The sequence below is a fragment of the Uloborus diversus genome, chromosome 9, assembly GCF_026930045.1.
Source record: "Uloborus diversus isolate 005 chromosome 9, Udiv.v.3.1, whole genome shotgun sequence".
Classification (NCBI taxonomy): Eukaryota; Metazoa; Arthropoda; class Arachnida; order Araneae; family Uloboridae; genus Uloborus; species Uloborus diversus.
The window spans coordinates 31,052,602-31,068,778 of NC_072739.1; the positions used below are offsets into that span (position 1 = coordinate 31,052,602).

Sequence of the window (16,177 nt, forward strand, 5' to 3'; positions counted from 1 at the left end):
TTCTTAGAGATCGAACTTTTCGCGTACGTGTCAAGTCTGTTTTGTCAGATACCTTCATTCAAGAAGAAGGAGTTCCCCAGGGAAGTGTACTAAGCGTAACTCTTTTTGTAATAGCAATCAACAACTTAATCGAACAACTGCCTTCCGCTGTCAAGGGTACCATGTTCGTTGATGACTTTCAAATTTCTTTCTCTTCATCGAGCATGAGTATCATTGAAAGACAACTTCAAATCGCTATAAATAAAGTATCACAATGGGCAGAGGAAAATGGCTTCACTTTCTCTGCTCAAAAAACCTTCTGCATCCACTTCTGCCGTAAAAGAGGGCTTCACCCTGATCCAAGTCTTCTCCTTAACAATCAACCAATAGCTGTAAAAGACCAAGGAAAGTTCCTTGGTCTCACACTTGATAATAAACTTAAATTTATACCGCATATACAAGAGCTAAAAAAGAAATGTTTACTGAAATTAAATATCCTTAAAGTCTTAGGGAACACTTCTTGGGGTGCAGATACAGAGTCTCTGTTAAGAATATACAGGGCTCTTATACGCTCAAAACTTGATTATGGATGCCAAATTTATGGCTCCGCGGCAAAAACCTACCTGAAAAGTCTGGATCCAATACATAATCAGGCACTGCGCATCTGCACAGGAGCATTCCGAACCTCACCTATCAACAGTCTCCATATTCTTGCTCATGAACATTCTTTAAACAATAGACGCCTCAAACTTTCCTTGAACTTCTACTTCAAAACAAAACCTTACACTGATCACCCTTTACACCTTCATATTTTTAATCCATCTAATGTTGTCTTATTTCTTCATCGTCCTTCTTCAACCCCAACGTTTGGGATCCGAATGCGCCAGGTGCTCTTAGATTTGCAGCTGTCAGATTTAAATACTCTTAATAAAATAGAACTAATTGAACCATGGTGCGAAGTAAATATATCAACCATCAATGACCTGGCTAAATTCCCTAAAGAGACTACATCTAATGCTGCTTACCAGCAAATATTTTCTGATACAAAATGTAAATATTCTGATTACCATGTCATTTTCACTGACGGATCAAAAGGAAACGAACACGTCGGCTTTTCTACAATAGTGGATGGTCACGTTACGGCAGAAAAATTAAACCCATCTTGCTCTGTATTTACTTCAGAGATAAAAGCCATATCTACATCTCTCCAATCGATAACCCAATCCAATTACAAAAAATGGGTGATATACACTGACTCAAAGAGTTCAGTGGAAGCCATCACTCACTGCAACAATAACAGCCACCCTATTGTCCTTCAGTCATATCATTTATACAAAAATCTTATAAAAAACCAATTTCATGTTATCTTCTGTTGGGTCCCTGGTCATGTGGGAATTGCAGGCAATGAAGCAGCCGATTCAGCTGCCAGAGCCGCAAGTATCCTGGTTGATGACACTGTCCCTTTTGACGACATTAAAAACGTTATTTCTGAATGTCTTTACACGCATTGGCAGCGGTCCTGGAATCTTGAAACACAAAATAAATTACATTCCATCCAGCCCTCGGCTAAAGGTTTCACATCTTTACAACTTACCAGGAGACAACAAGTATTACTAGCTCGACTTCGCATTGGTCACACAAGGTTCACTCACAAATACCTCTTATGTCGCGAACCAGCTCCAACGTGCATTACATGTAATGTGAATCAGACAGTGTTACATATTTTAAGTAACTGCCCTAATTTTAACCAAACACGTTTTAAATATTTTAATAATTTTAACCCCTCTTTGAAGGAGTTGCTGGGGGACCCACCCCATTGCAATTTGTACTCCTTCCTCCAGGAGATTGGATTCTCCCTTTTAATTTAGTGTTTGTGCCGTTAAAATGTGATTTGTCTTTTTCTTTTTATTCAAGGTGTTTTATCCAACATATTATTTCTTTCGTTATTTAAATGTTTTTAATGTCTACTTGTTTTTTATTACTTATTTTAAACTACCTATGTTTATAGCTCTCACCTGAAAACACGCTTACTCCTATACTTATCTATATATTTTATCCCAAAAAAACGTTTGGCGCAGTATAGCCCTGAAGGGCTCTTGCGCCATAAAAAATAAACAACCAACCAACCCACCCTGTCACGCTGAATTAAATCCCATTGAGCTGATATGATCCCAAGTGAAAGGATTTGTGGCCAAAGAAAATAAAACTTTTAAAATAGCCGATGTCGAAGAATTGTGCAGAAGAAGTATAGGTGAAATTGGAGCTGAGAAATGGAAAAGATGCATTGAGCATACTGAAAAAATAGAAAAGCAAATGTGGGATTTGGACGAGGCCATTGAAGCAACAGTTCATTCTCTGGTCATTAACATGAATTCCACCGACGATGAATCTACGAGCTCTGAAAGCGAATCTTGATGTAAGTAGTTTAAGTTTATTTTTCCTAAATAATTATCCATTATTTTTTCAATGTTACTGAAGGTAATTCTCACAAATTTAAAGTCTCACGCGTGAAAAGTTATTGATAATTAATTTAAAAAACTGTTTGTACTCTCACTTCTTTTTTTGTTCCTTTTTTTTTTTTTAAGCGCCGTTAAGGAAAAAAAACCATATGAGCATTATGAATGGACATACCATACAAGTGAGACTTCAAGGTTCGCAGACTTCCAAAAACGTACCTTCCAAAACTACTTTTGTCACATTAAAAACGATACGATTACTCAAACACAAATGAGAAAGTATTAAAATTCTGCAGTTTTGTAATTTACTGCAAGCTAAGAGACAACTATTCTCGATTTATAATGTGAAGCAAATAATTTAATACACAATACGAAGCACAGAATTAAAAGTAAGTAGACGTAACCTCTCTAGAGCAGATTGTTAGTTAAATACAGAATTTCAAACACTCCATAAAATTTTTAAAATGCTGATTTTTTTCAAATCAAGGCAATATTTAATTGTTAGAAATGAATGTTTTAGAAAACGCGGTTTACAAACTAACATGTTTTTTTAAATATCTAACTGGACATTTTTGGTGACATTTTTTGTTATTTACTTATTTATTAAAAAAATAAATCATTGATCCCGTACCCCGATACTTTTAACAAATCGTATTTTTCGAACAAAATTCTGTAGAGAATCAGAATTTTCAATGGAAAATACCTCTTTTCAGATTCAAAAAATAATGTTATTAAAAGTTTTTTTTTTCTGGAAAATTTGCGCATTTGGGGCAGCTGTGAATAAAGCGGATTAAAAGCGGGAAAAAAAGCTCATGCTAACAAATTCCGTTCAATGCGAACAGCATTGCCAGTCGGGCGAGTAAGTCATGAAAGTAGTAACCCTCTTTGTTTACTTCCTCTATCACCTCTAGCTGAATTGAGTATAGTGCCAGCACTCTTCGTCGGTGGTGCAAAGCATTTTCATGCCGACCAGGAATTTTGGAAAAAGTAATTTTGCTAATGAAGAAAAATACCGAAAATCTCAGTATTTCTGAAAAAGTTTGCATTTTAAGCTTCGATAAAATGCATATTGACAGCAGATTATGCAATGACAGTAGTGAAGACCAGGTACTGGGTCCCTTTTCAAAGGTACAGGTAGTTCTAGCAAGAGGAATTTCAAACAAGTGGAAACGCCAAAGTTATTCTCATTTTCAAAAGACGATGGCGAAAATCTTGCTCTTTGAAATCATCACCGCATGGGAGAAAAATGACATCCACGTAGTTACGGATATCGCTGGTTCTGCTACACTTTGGAAAGAGCTAGAAATAACTAGTGAAAAAACATCTTTCTCAAATCCAGCTTATGGGTCGAGGAGAGTTTGGGTTTTTGAAGATCCACCGCCAGGTGTCTATTAAAACTGTTATTTATAGCTTAATAGTGATCTCTAAGTCTTTCTTTTCAGTTAGTTTTTAAGTAGATTTATCTCTGATAAAGCATATGAGTGCTTAGTACGTCATCTCTGCGATATAGTATCAAGAATATTGTAGCAAGTACGAACAGAATAATATGAAGTAAGACTACCAAATTCAGTTCTTCATAATATTATATGGAGCTGTATTATATATGCTATTCAAATATTTGCTAAAAGTACCTGCCATTAAAAAACTTACTAAAGTTTAATCGTACTTATTGATTTTTTTTTCTTTTTCTTAATCTAATATTACGCCTTCACTTAACGAGCTTTTCATATTATCAGTAATTTCGGATTTTCCAGGCTCGGATTTCTGACGTTCCTCAGTATTATGCAAATACTTGTGTTGAAATTTGTGTAATTATACGGTACATGTAAGGATTGCATTAATTTCATTCTGTGGGTTTTTAATCACTTCGCGGTTGGTAGATGACGAGTCACATATACATTACCATTGCTTGAACAACTATTATCAGACATTGCTTCTCTGGTAATAAAAATTCACAATTACTTCCGCATGTTAAAATGTAGTATTTACATTCATTCAATTCTTTTCTTTTTAGTTTCCTTAGCAATTTCTTTTAAATCACAGTCCTTGTATCATCTTCATCTAGTGAGATAAGAATCACTGAATTAATCCCAAGAACAAATTTGGATGAGGAATCATTGTTAGAGATACTTCCAATCAACAGATTCCTCAAACAGCTTCTCTCCAAGCTAGAGAAAGGACAAATTCCCACTCCACCAGAAAGAAGGGAAGTAGTTAGAATGATTGTTGCCGCTGCGATGGACCTCATTCCCGCCCCCAGAAAAAAACACTTGGAGCCTCTAGCAATGGAGGTTGTCAGAAGGTTTCCCCAGTCCTTCAAGGACACCATGGGGAAAGATTCCATTGGCCTGGGACATGGCAGCCTGCTCTGTCAGCTAATTGCTAGAGTTAAAAACTGTCAAAGGTCAACTGGTGCAGTCAAAAGAAAAGCTTCCGCAACTTGCTCTTTGACTGCACCAAAGCGGTTTGCTGACAGCTATGGCTGCATAAATTACTAGCCAAGTGATTTTCCTGAGGGCAAGAATGAGGAAACCCAAGCAGAGAAAAAAACTGCACTAAAAAATGAATTTTTCAAAGTAAACCCTGATTGGGAGCAAGTCCAACAATATATGGAGCAGACATATGTCTCCCAAAGGCTCCAGATTAATGTGAAGCATTCAATAAAAAGCATTTTGAGCGAATGGCCGTTCTTGGCAAAGAGAAAAAAAATTTTCGCTCACGGAGATAACCTAGTTGGGCTCCCTCTCAGGGAAAAATTTCAAGAAGCGATAAAAGAGAAGTTGCCCGATCTGATGGAGTATGCTATTCACAAAAACAAAAATTCAGATTTAGCCCCCATTCATTTGCACATTATAACAATTCTGTGCACAATTTTCGAGGAGGATGAAGACCTTTTAATGAAAGTTTATGAGGTATGTTTCATAAATTTTTATTTGTGTGTTTGATATTTTTTCCTCTATCTTACGGTTTTAGACATTAAATTAAAAGTAGCACATTTTTCATTCACTCTTAACATTCTTTAACTCATTGATAGTGCATGTAATGTATATTGTTGCAACTAGTTAAGGCCCACATACTTTCATTAATTACTAGCTTTTACCTCTGCTCCGCTCCCGTTGATGTAGATTCTGTCAATCAATTCAGGTTATTAGTTAAAGTTGATTGGTTTTGGCATGATTTGAAAGTTTGCGAAATATGCATAAACCGTGTTAGGAAAATCTGAAGAATGCTCTCCGCTGCTGACTTTGAGAAATAGGGAATACATATTCTCTCGTTTATAAATTTCTGATTGAATAGTTGTTACCAACTACCTTAATGTGACCATATTGTCACTCTCCCCCCCCCCTCCTGCAAAAAAAAAAAAAAAAACATCTGAAACAATTCCAACATCAGAACCGAAAAGTTGATGATTTTTGAAATTGTGCCAAAATGCCAAGTAAGGGAAGTTTCAGACTGTTATTGTATTTAATCCCCACAGGATTTTACATGTTATTAAATGTTAAGCTTGTTCTGTTGCGACTCTTGGAGTTGGTAGAAAGGGAAGAACAATTTTAACCAAAACTTTTCCAAAGTGTATTTTGAAAGTTTGGGAAAGTTGAAAGTCTGGCCAGTCTGCAAATTTCAGACAAGTATTTTGAATACATCAATCCAAGTAAATTTTTCATTCATCTCTTGTGAAAAAATTTGCCGGCAATTGGAAAAATTGCCAATAATCTGTGTAATCAAAATCTTCCCGCAAGTTTGGCGAAGTTCGGTGTTAACTGAGCAAAACATATGGCCAAAAAGAAATGGGGTGTACAATCTGTGCATAATTTTTTCAAAGTTAAAAATTATCTGAAGAGATTCCACGTTTTTAAATATTGAAACGACAGGCCTGTTCTGGACTATTGAAGAAATTCAGTCAGTATTTATTGATCTTATGCAAGACAAAAAAAAAAAAACTGCATTATTAAAGGTCAGTGTATATCACCCATTTTTTGTAACTGGATTGGGCAATTGACTGAAGAGATGTATATATGGCTTTTATTACTGAAGTAAATACAGAGCAAGATGGGTTTAATTTTTCTGCCGTTACGTTACCATCAACTATTGTAGAAAAGCCGACGTGATCGTTTGCTTTTGATCCGTCAGTAAAAATGTCTTCATAATCCGAATATTTGCTTTTTGTATCATAAAATACTTGCTGGAAAACTGCATTTGGTGTAGTCTCTTTAGGGAATTTAGCGAGGTCATTGATAGTAGATTTATTTACTTCACACCATGGCTCAATTAGTTCTATTGTATTGAGAGTATTGAAATCCGTCAGCTGCAAATCTGAGAAAACATTACGCATTCGGATCCCAAAGATTGGGATTGCAGAAGGACGATGAAGAAATAAGACAACATTAGATGGATTAAAAATATGAAGGTGTAAAGGGTGATCAGTATAAGGTTTTATTTTGAAGTAGAAGTTCAAGGAAATTTTGAGGCGTCTATTGTTTAAAGATGGTTCATGAACAAGAATATGGAGACTATTGATAGGTGAGGTTCGGAAGGCGCCTGTGCAGATGCGTAGTGCCTGATTATCTGAGGTATAGAGAAGATCAGGTTCAGAAATTATGCCGCGTGAAAAATTTAATGTTGAATGTTCTGAGACAGTAACTAGGTATGATCCAATTTGTTTTATTGACATTATTTTTGAAACTTGTTGGGTATCCTTAATTTCGACTAAAAGTTCGCCATTTCGTAATTTTTCAACAGTTTGAAATTCAGCTATTTGATGACTTAAGGCTTTATTGATGACAAAGGGAGATATTTTTGTAAAATTTAAATTTGGGTCGCTTCGTTTTATTATAAAGAATTTTGCTAACCCAAGTAGCACACGATATCGTAGCGTCATCGTCATATATCGTTTGATCTTCTCGATATCGTATATCGTTTCTACTGTATAGAGCGTCGTCATCTCGATATCAATAGAAACGACATTATTCATAATTGCATGAATAGTCAAATTTCATTGCTCTAGGGTTATTTTATGAATAAAATCAAATAAATGTTCAAAATAAACCAGTTAAAATTCAAAAAAAAAAAATAATAAGAAATTTCACCCGGCTTTGACATCGTGTAAACGTGCGTTTCAAAATATAAAATTTGTTTCTCTGTTTAAAACAAAATTTACTCATAAAATAAAATTCTAAGCAAGTTTATGAACAATCACTTAAATAGCAACCTTTTTGTAGTATTTTAAACTAATTTTTAGCTGTTTCTCGCCAAAGTTTATTAAGTAATATTATCTCAATCTTTTAACATCTGTTTTCGGGAACCGTTTTTCTCGTAATTTCCTATATTGTACACAGTACATAGCTTTTTAAGCTGGAATTACGATGGTATTTTTTGCATTTCTTAGGTTTTTAGCTCCCTCCCCCCTCCCCAAAAAACAAAACCTGTTAAAAATAATGCTAGATGACATTTACATTTTTGGAACTAAAATTTCACTTATTCTACTTTTCTTTTACAAAAATTATGATGCCTCTAAAAATTCAGAAAAACAATTCTTACATATAAAAAAAAAACTTTCAAAAAAATAGAATGATGCAATACTTTCACAAAAATAGGTAGCGAGAAAAAAATCCTGGATTGGCCCCTGTTAATAAGAAAGTGACAAAACGTTAATTTAAATCCTCTTTGTACGCTGCAAAACCTTGGCGAGCATTGCTGTCGCCAAACGAATTCAAAAGCTTGCCAAGCTAAGCGTACACAAAAACGAATATAAAATCAAAATTTAAAACAGTAGACTGCGTTTACAGTGGTATAATTAAGTGATAATGACAAAATGAATGCATAGATACCATATAGCACCAAAATAAGCAGGTTGTATAAGGATATTGAGCAAAAAATAAGCATAAACAGTATGGATTCTTCACTACCGAAACACAAATAATAAGATTTAAAAATAAAGAAAGGGATTTTTCCAGAAAAAGTTGCACATGCATATATATTAAATATCCGTATATTGATAACAAACAGCAAAAGAGTTGTTCAGTGCTGTATTTCATTGGATTTTGCGTATTTTTGATAGCTTCTCGGACGCTCCATGTTAAGTCTACGGGGGTAAACTGGAGGCTTCGACCAATGAGCGGAGGGTCGCGTATTGCGAGACTCTGAAGCGAAGCTTCTATATAGGGACTCTAATTTTATGCACTGAAAAAGACATTCCTTCTAACGCAGAAACACGTGTCTGCAGTGTTCCTGTACATTTGTTTTATTTGCTTTTAAAAATTATTTAAGTTTGGTGGGCTAGAACTACACAAGATTGGTATAATTTTTCTTAATTCCAACTTGATTAATCATACCTTTTATTTATTTTTAAAATAATGTTTTTGCGAAATTTTCGACATAGACAATTTTTTTAAATAATGAGTAACTAAATTTCAGCAGGAATTTAGTTTTACAAACTATTATATGGACAAGAACATCTATGCTACTATTCCAACAAGTTCGAAATTTATCACATATGTGTATGTGGTTCTTTTTATGACATAATTGATACTCAGTTACTCAGCCGAGTAGTGAAATGCCGAGCACTCGGTCAAAGTGCTACTCGGTACGTCTCTAATTCAAATCTTATGACGCATTACATTAACTTTGCTGTTACAAACTCATTTAAATATGAAGCAGGAAACAGAAAAACCTAATAATACTAATTGTTTATAAATATGAAATGTATGTAAAATCTAGAAATTAACGATATATCTTTTGCCTGGGAACTAAATACAGTGGCTTCGGATGAATTACGTTTGCTCTAAATAGCTTCGATTCCACAAAGTGGCAAATCCAATAAAACTGGATTTTATTCTGTATTTGACAATTTGATTCATTACGGCAGTTGATTCAATAAATTGGCGTTAATAATTTCACAAAAATTTTCCTCAGAAATAAAAAAAAAATCTCCCTTAGATTTTAAACGTGGGTTTTATGCCCTGTAATAGTTTTCTCCATTCTAATACTGAAATGTTTGAAATCCTAAATACAAATCATTAGTTCCTGATCTGTGTGAATCTCCAAGCTGACAATACTTAGTAAAAATGTTAAAAATTAGGAATTTTCTTTTTTTTTAATACCAAGTTTTAAATAAAAAATATTTAAAATTGTTATGAATTTTATTTTTGCCTGTTTTTTACATGACACATCTAAAACCATTTTAAACATGAATGTCTTGAAAAATAAAATGACTTTTCAATTTGTATTTGTGAATTACTTTAATACATAATATACAGCATTAACAACTGTTTTAGTAATAATTATAATCAACATTTATAGATAAAATCAATCAAAAGGTATGACAGATGGCATGAAGTTTACCAGCGCAGAACATACAACCAAAATCTGGTCAATGACTGGAGGAGCGTCTGGGATAGTTTTTTTCACAAGGGTGATAGGCATGATATCACTCAAAATTCTATATTTCTGCCTTAGCTGTCCAATCACACGTTCAACATGTATCCGTACATGAGCAAGATTTCTTGTCGCTTCCACTTCTAATGCACTCAACTGTCTTTTACCCTTGGTAAACGCAGGAATCTTTATTTCCGCACAGTAAAGTTCTACGTCTTCTTTGACATTAAATCCTCTGTCTGCTAGAACAAGGTCTCCAGGAAGGAGCTTTTCTAGCAGACCAGAGTTCTGAACAATATGTTTGTCACTTGTTCTCCCACCCCAAGCTGATGAAATGAAAATTATTACACCTTGAGGTGAGATGCCTATTAAGTACTTTGCAGTGTTGCTGCTTTTATAATGTGAGTAACTTTGTGCTGCAGCTACCACATTCGAAGGCTTTTCTATCTTGATTTCGAAGCAGTCTATGATTATTGTTGCTTTTTTGCCAAATGCATCTAAAAACGAGGATGGCACTTTCTCGACCAAATCACTTCTTTCAGGCCAGGAAACCATGCGACTAAATCGTTCGTGCATGACATATAAGCAATCCTCAAATGCTCTGGAGGATGTTGATTTCGACACTCCAAACCTGTATGCCAAGTCCGTAAAGTCGAAAGTCAGCCTTAGGTGCATGAGGGTGAGCAAAAGTTTCTGAAATTTGCTTAAGGCAGACTGTGGCGTTTCTTTTAAATGATGCTGAACCACATCAAAAATAATAAGTAACAATGCATAAGTAGGCAATCCCGTGAAATATTTTACCTTGTCATCATTATCTTTGAAGGAATCTTCATTTAACGTTATCTTTTTGAGATTGTCTTTCACTTTTGAAAGTTCCAACTGCATGTCTCGAAAAACCTGTTGCTGCAGATCTAAATCTTTCATTGATACATCAGTTAGGACACCCACATCCTTATGATTTGACTCGGTATCATTATTGTCGGCAGCACCGCTTTCTGCAAGATCCTCAGCAAGAGAACAAACTTTTCTTTTCATCCTTCGTTTATACCTCGAGCAATCAATGCTGGAGGAACCGTAACCAAGATTCACCGATGGGACCCAATCTGGATTATCTTTGTCCTCCAAAGCAGAGGGCTTGCCTGAAATCAGAAATAAAATTATTAATACAAAATTAAAGCATCAGATAAAAATGCTTTGAATATGTCTCAACTAGTAGTTAGTGTTTTAAACTGCTAATAATACATACATTTTTCAGCTTTCTGGTTTTTTTAAAAGTATTTATTATAAATAATTTCTTTTATAAACTAATTTTAAGTAGTTTTTCAATATTGTATTTTTTAGTTTTTTGTTCCCGACTATCGATAAAATCAAAAGAAAATGTTTTCGCGATATATTAAAGCATGGTATGAGGGCGGTGGAGCTTCGATCCTGAACCTTATGAAAAGTTCTTGTGTGCACCACTGTGGACTTTCCCCTATTAAATGGGGAAATAAATCTTTAAGCAAAATTTTCTACGTTTGTCTCCGAATGTGTTTAGATCTTCAGTTTTAAAAAACATCAGGAGAGGGAGGAGGAATTGATTTTGATCTGTTTTTTTTTCTTTTTTGAAACAGTCGGGGAGTATCCCCAAGCTCCATCCCTTACCCTAAACGTCAATAAATGCAAAACTATGATAGCATTTTTAAGGCTTTAGTTTCTACAAATTTCTGCTGAGCTTTTCTTTCCCCTAACCTAAATTTGTCCAAAAAGAAATTGCATTTTCATTCAACAATTTTGAGAAAATTCCCGAGAACAACTCCTGGATCCCTCTCTTTTAATCAGATGAGATCAACAGGGATCATTTTCTAATGTCCCCCCCCCCCCAAAGAAAAACTATTTTCTAGTAGCGCCGCTGCTGGGCCCCTCCCAAATCAGAATCCTGGCCACGCCACTGCAAAACCTTATCTCAGTCAGAAAATTATTTTCAAAAGCGTAAGTATATCAAACCTTAATTACACTCATTTTCTCCAGAATTATTTTCAGAGCAGGCATCGAAAATGATCTTTTTCTTCATCAATAGTAGTTGCACACATTTATAAGTGGAACAATGGAAGTACCTTCCTTGATAGAGACATACCGAGTAGCACTTCGCTCAGTCTTTCACTACTCGGCCGAGTACTGAGTTGCCGAGTTATCGACTACCAAATATGTTTTAAGAACCAACGATACACACATGATGAATTTTGAACTTATTGGAGTAGTAGTATAGACCTCTATGGCCATATAATAGATTTAAAACTAAATTCCAGGTGAACTTTAATTACACATTATTTAAGAAATTTATTCTTTGTGTCAATTTTTTTACAAGAAAGTTATTTTAAAAAATAACAATAAACAATTAAATAAAAAGTATGATTGATCAAGTTGGAATTAAAACAAATTGTATCAATCTATTATAGTTCTAGTCCGATAAACGCAAATAATTTTTAAAGTAAATAACGCAATGGTAAAAGCCCAAATATGCAGGAACACTGCAGTCACATGTTTGTGTTACAAGGAATATTTTTTTCAGTGCATAAAATGTGAACTCATGAATGTAAAGACATACGACAAAAATATCGGTCAGATGTCTTTAAATTTTTAATCTCACATTTTGTGAAACAATTTCAATTATTAAAATATTTTAATAGCATTTTTTCCCCTAAGTATTTCTTTACCCAAAGTCACAACCTTTTTCTTACTCTTAAAAATCGACTTAATTTTACTTCTTTTCGTTGTTATAATTATGGTAAAATTTGGATCTGCAAAACCAAGGTTTTAAAAATTCGCAGTCAAGTTTTCAAGTGATTAGGTTGCAATACGATTGAAAGGGTTTTTTGTTACGAGTCTATGAATATTCATCTTAAGGGTCCCTTAGAATGTTTCTGACCAAAAGTAACTTGTCCTACACAAATATGTGATACAGAAAAGTACTTGACTTTTACTCAGATTATATTTTATAAGTGTTTCTTTTTCAACTTATACATAGAATACAGTCTTATTTTATGAATATAGCAATTGCAAATGATTGCAGTATATAATATGCTTGCACTTTTTGTCGATTGTAAAATCTCTCTTGAACAATATTCAATTTTTTACAACTACTCGGTATTGGCCGATGGTACTGAGTAGTCGGTAAATTGACCGAGTTGGGTCAGGTGGGGGAAAGTGGTGGTAGATTAAAAAACTGAACTTTTCATTCACTATCAATACATTTTTATTATAAAAAGATATTGTAAATAATTTTTGAGGTTATGACAGTCATTTTTATTTTAGTTTAAGAATCTAGCAACAGCATTGATGTTTTCAAATTACACTGTTTACACTACTCATGCAAAAAAACTAATCAAGATAGTTCACTTACCGGTAAGAAAGTGTGCTCCGCAGATTCTGAACCATTGTAATTTGGAGTCTGTCAAGTCTGCTCGTTTAAGAGCGGTTATCCATCGTTCCCGACGTTCAGCACTTAATTTTATTTTGAATTCTGACCCTTTAGTCAGCACCGCAGGTAATCTAAAGAATGTTGTTGCATCTCGATTAGCTCGATTGCTACAGCCAAATACGCCACAAAAGGCAGGCTTTGCTCAAAACAATACAAAACTAATAATAAGACTATAACTAATATAATAGACTAATAACAAATAATAGACTAATAACAAATAATAGACTAATAACTAATAATAGACTAATAACTAAAAATAGACTAATAAGTAATAATTTACAAAGCTAATAAAAATAGAAAAATAAATCAGATGCGGAAAGTAAGCAATGCAAACCAACTTGGCGAAAGATCGAAATCGAATGATCTGATTCCAGCATGTTTAGTTGTCATCAGCACATGGATTTTGTTTGTCTCACAGCATGACGTCACTTGCGACTGCCCTATTCAAATGCAAGCCCTGAAATGTATGGATATTTTTTAATCATTGAAATTTATGATTGACTCACTATTTATATTTTTTCTAACCACCACACAGCAAATAATGTTTGTTTGATTTGAAAATTATTTTTTAAATTATCTAAAATACATTAATACATTTTTATAAACTGTCTAATACAAACATCATTTTTTTGAAAATAATTTAACATTAAGAAAAAAGGGCTAGAATTAAGACATAGAGAGTTGCATTTTACAACATTTTTTTTTATTTGCACTTAGATTTCCAACCCTTGGATACCTGCATTTAATTCAAGTAATGAAGGCCAAGATCCAAATTCTAGAATGATTTGCTAGTAATAGATACTAAACAAATATTTGTAAAATCCCAAATAATTTTCTGGCTTACATATTTTGTTTTTGCTTTTAAATGATTTTTCTAACAACAAAAAACTACACATACTAATTAATCAATCTAAAATTATTTTTAACTTAATTTTCTAGATTTATGAGTCTTTTTAAAATATTCATAATATCTGCCAATCAGCAGTAAGAAATTACTTGCCCCTTGATAATCTTGAATGGGTTTCCCTAGCATCATAAGAATAAAATAAAAATAATTCCTTGTTTTACTCCAATTAATTTTCCTAACACTGTTTTCTTGCGGGTATTTTTTAGGAGTGCACTGCTCCTTGCCTCTTAAGTTACTGGTGATATGACATCTCTTTTGTGCTTCTCAAATATGCTCTACTTGCCCCCGTGAAGTTTCAACTAAGTTTCAGCACAAAAACAAATATACCTTCCTCCTGTTCTGTCATTAAGGAGGCAATTGCTTCTTAACTTTGAAAAATGAACGTTTTAACATATAACTGTACAGAAGTTGTTTTTGTTTGTTTTTGGATAAATTTACTTAAAGTGTTTTTCTTTGCTTTTACTACCTGAAAAAATTGAAATGCTAAGTATCTTTATGCACTTCAATTTGATTTGAATCAATGACTGAATTTTCTTAATTCAGCATATTTTCTAAAATTAAAAAAAAAAAACATTATTCCAAATATTTGTGTTTTGTATGCATATGTAAAAAAAAAAATTAAAAAAAACTCCTTTTCCATGACAAAATTGCCTTAGAAAAAAGTGTTCTTTGACTAAGGCAACCATACATTTTGTTTTCATGCAGCCTGTCTCGTTGTCTTTGTACATTGCATAGGACACAGAAATTTCCCGTTTTCTGAAAGCTATCAAATTTCTCGTAATAAATTGAGGTTTGGGGCAAAACCTTTGAAACTCGAACACTGATGATAGAACAAACAGTGATCAAATTAGTCGCATAAGTGTAAAAATATTAAAACAATCCAGTAAAATAAGAAAAACTACAGGTATGACGCACATGGGAAAACTTAAAATTCCGTTCCTTGTTATCAGAATTTTAAGACAAAAAAAAAAAAAAAAAGCAAAATCTAGCTCATAGACTAGCCAACCTAGCTGTTTTTTATAAATCACACTTGAAAAATTAAAAGAATGTCAAAGTAGCTATTATTATGACTCTGCAAAAAAATTTGGGGATAGAAACATGAGGAATGCATTATCAATATTCAAGTGTATTAAAAGAATTGAATTAAAAAAAAACTTCAAATGTACTCGAAGAAATTTCTTCTGCAGAAAGTATAACAGGACATGAGTTCTTCTTTTTAATATGTTCATTTCTGTTCTTTATATAGTAAGGACTAAGGACTCTTGTTTTTGCAATGACCATTTGTCATATAAATCTTTTTGGATTTCATTATCCATTCATGGTTCCTCATTCAAATTGGCAAACTGCCAACCCCTTATGTACCACAGCAGTGGGTTTCCTGATGCTCACTAAGGCAAAGTCTACAAGAGGGTGAATACCGCTGCAGCACCAAGTGGTGAAGAATCAGACACACACACACCTATTCCAATTCATCATTGCAAAAAACATGATTTGAATCCGAGACATTACAATTCAAATTTTTTTCTTTTTTATTTAGCACACTATAGCATAAAATTCTTCTGTGTCTCTTTGAAAGGGGGAGGTGGGGGGGGGGCAAATCTGGTCATCTTATCTTACTCTGCTATATAACAATCAAACTATATGAGCACATGCATATCTTAGAGCAGGAATTCGTAACTAGAGGGAGCAAGTCAAATCATTGTCTTCTGAAAAGCTGTGGCAAAGGTCTGAACTCACATGGTTCAACTTCGATGAATGGGAGACACATTTTTCGTGAAATCCGTTAAACAGACCTGATTTCGTCCAACACTTTACTTTGAAACACATCACGTGACTTCAGGATCCTGTCCTCAAGAATCGAACAACTCACTCTCTCTATCTTTTATCCCTTCTCAATGATGCATGCAAATGTGTTCATATGCATGTGTCTGGTTATAAGTGAACACGCTCTAAAATCATCATTATGATTAGAAACACAGCAATTTAAGAATAAATGAATAT

At 33.8% G+C, this 16,177-nt stretch overlaps 1 protein-coding gene across 1 annotated transcript; it reads right to left on the reverse strand.

Moving 5' to 3' along the window:
- Positions 1 to 4,472: 4,472 nt before the first annotated feature.
- LOC129230134 (uncharacterized) lies at positions 4,473 to 15,944 on the reverse strand. The gene is made up of 3 exons (XM_054864539.1): positions 15,914 to 15,944; positions 10,158 to 10,948; positions 4,473 to 4,496 (listed from the first exon to the last, which is right to left on the reverse strand). The coding sequence occupies exons 1-3, from the start codon at positions 15,942 to 15,944 to the stop codon at positions 4,473 to 4,475; spliced, it is 846 nt and encodes a 281-aa protein (XP_054720514.1).
- Positions 15,945 to 16,177: the final 233 nt, after the last annotated feature.